General features: G+C 45.2%; 1 protein-coding gene across 1 annotated transcript in view; it reads left to right on the forward strand.

The window, feature by feature from the left end:
* The window catches only part of LOC106608375 (kinesin-like protein KIF3C), a 36,185-nt gene that overhangs the window by 27,592 nt on the left and 6,093 nt on the right, over nucleotides 1-2,500 (forward strand). Inside the window, exon 4 of the mRNA XM_045721253.1 lies at nucleotides 2,305-2,423. Within this exon, the coding sequence (XP_045577209.1) occupies nucleotides 2,305-2,423 (119 nt within the window). The remainder of the gene's footprint in view (nucleotides 1-2,304; nucleotides 2,424-2,500) is intronic.

Consider the following 2,500-nt stretch of genomic DNA (forward strand, 5'->3'; position numbering starts at 1 on the left):
ACAAAGATCGTACTTTTTGGAGAAATGTCCTCTGGTCTGATGAAACAAAAATGTAACTGTTTGGCCATAATGGCCATCGTTATGTTTGGAGGAAAAAGGGGGAGGCTTGCAAGCCGAAGAACACCATCCCAACCGTGAAGCACGGGGGTGGCAGCATCATGTTGTGGGGGTGCTTTGCTGCAGGAGGGACTGGTGCACTTCACAAAATAGATGGCATCATGAGGGTGGAAAATTATGTGGATATATTGAAGCAACATCTCAAGACATCAGTCAGGAAGTTAAAGCTTGGTCGCAAATGGGTCTTCCAAATGGACAATGACCCCAAGCATACTTCCAAAGTTGTGGCAAAATGGCTTAAGGACAACAAAGTCAAGGTATTGGAGTGGCCATCACAAAGCCCTGACCTCAATTCTATAGAAGATTTGTGGGCAGAACTGAAAAAGTGTGTGTGAGCAAGGAGGCCTACAAACCTGACTTAGTTACACCAGCTCTGTCAGGTGGAATGGGCCAAAATTCACCCAACTTATTGTGGGAAGCTTGTGGAAGGCTACCCGAAACGTTTGATCCAAGTTAAACAATTTAAAGGCAATGCTACCAAATACTAATTGAGTGTATGTAAACTTCTGTCCCACTGGGAATGTGATGAAAGAAATAAAAGCTGAAATAAATCATTCTCTCTACTATTATTCTGACATTTCACATTCTTAAAATAAAGTGATCATCCTAGCTGACCTAAAACAGGGAATTTTTACTAGGATTAAATGTCAGGAATTGTTAAAAACTGAGTTTAAATGTATTTGGCTGAGGTGTATGTAAACTTCCGACTTCAACTGTACGTATAGACGAGCGATGTCAGAGCGGAACGGACTAAGATATAGTATAAAATACAGTATATACATATGAGATGAGTAATGCAAAATATGTAAACATTATTAAATGACTAAGATACCGTAGAATAGCCAAGTAAAGCCCCGTCGGCCAAACCCTCCCCTAACCGGACAACTCTGGGCCAATTGTGTGCCGCCCCGTGGGACTCCCGGTCACGACCGGTTGTGACACAGCCTTGGATCGAACCCCAGGCCGTAGTGACGCCGCAACACTGCGATGCAGTGCCTTAGACCGCTGCGCCACACGGGAGTTGAATTCATTGGCTGATCATACCTAATGACCATGACGGATTCATGTGATCCTTCCTTAAACCCATAGAAAGTCCCACCCAGTTGACTACTTCAAAATGGTGAAAGTCCTCAATGTTGTTGCCCATGCTAAGACTGGCTTTTGGCCGCTAAATGACTCTATCCATCCCTGTGGGATAACATCAGTTAGCTGTTAGCGACTCTATCCATCTCTTTGGGATAACATCAGTTAGCTGTTAGCAATCTTCCATCTCTGTGATAACATCAGTTAGCTGTTAGCGACTCTATCCATCCCTGTGGGATAACATCAGTTAGCTGTTAGCGACTCTATCCATCCCTGTGGGATAACATCAGTTAGCTGTTAGCGACTCTATCCATCCCTGTGGGATAACATCAGTTAGCTGTTAGCGACTCTATCCATCTCTGTGGGATAACATCAGTTAGCTGTTAGCGACTCTATCCATCTCTGTGGGATAACATCAGTTAGCTGTTAGCGACTCTATCCATCTCTGTGGGATAACATCAGTTAGCTGTTAGCGACTCTATCCATCTCTGTGGGATAACATCAGTTAGCTGTTAGCGACTCTATCCATCCCTGTGGGATAACATCAGTTAGCTGTTAGCCTGCTGGCTAAAGGTAATCACATCCCAGATATGACATCACACATCCTGACTGCCGGTCACATGACTACTGAACTTGAGATTAACATTCATCCATGAACCCTTACGCTACCCTGGCTCGTGTTCCGACACCGCATGATGACCTACGACCTCTCTACTAGACCAATGAGAGGGTGGGAGCCTGCTGGGGGAATGGACAGAGTTCTACTGTGTTGTAGCTCTATGCTAAGCTGCAGTGTGTCTGTTCTACTGTGTTGTAGCTCTATGCTAAGCTGCAGTGTGTCTGTTCTACTGTGTTGTAGCTCTATGCTAAGCTGCAGAGTGTCTGTTCTACTGGTTGTAGCTCTATGCTAAGCTGCAGATGGTCTGTTCTACTGGTTGTAGCTCTATGCTAAGCTGCAGAGTGTCTGTTCTACTGGTTGTAGCTCTATGCTAAGCTGCAGTGTCTGTTCTACTGTGTTGTAGCTCTATGCTAAGCTGCAGATGGTCTGTTCTACTGGTTGTAGCTCTATGCTAAGCTGCAGATGGTCTGTTCTACTGGTTGTAGCTCTATGCTAAGCTGCAGAGTGTGAAGGCTGAGATCCAGGACGGTGATGATGAGCACGTCAGGAGTCGACAGGAGCTGGAGCAGACGCAGAACCAACTCACCAGAGAACTCAGGTTCAAGTAAGTAACACACACACACACACACACACACACACACACACACACACAGTGTATTAATGTGTGTGTGTGTGTGTGTG

The sequence above is a fragment of the Salmo salar genome, chromosome ssa06, assembly GCF_905237065.1.
Source record: "Salmo salar chromosome ssa06, Ssal_v3.1, whole genome shotgun sequence".
Classification (NCBI taxonomy): domain Eukaryota; kingdom Metazoa; phylum Chordata; class Actinopteri; order Salmoniformes; family Salmonidae; genus Salmo; species Salmo salar.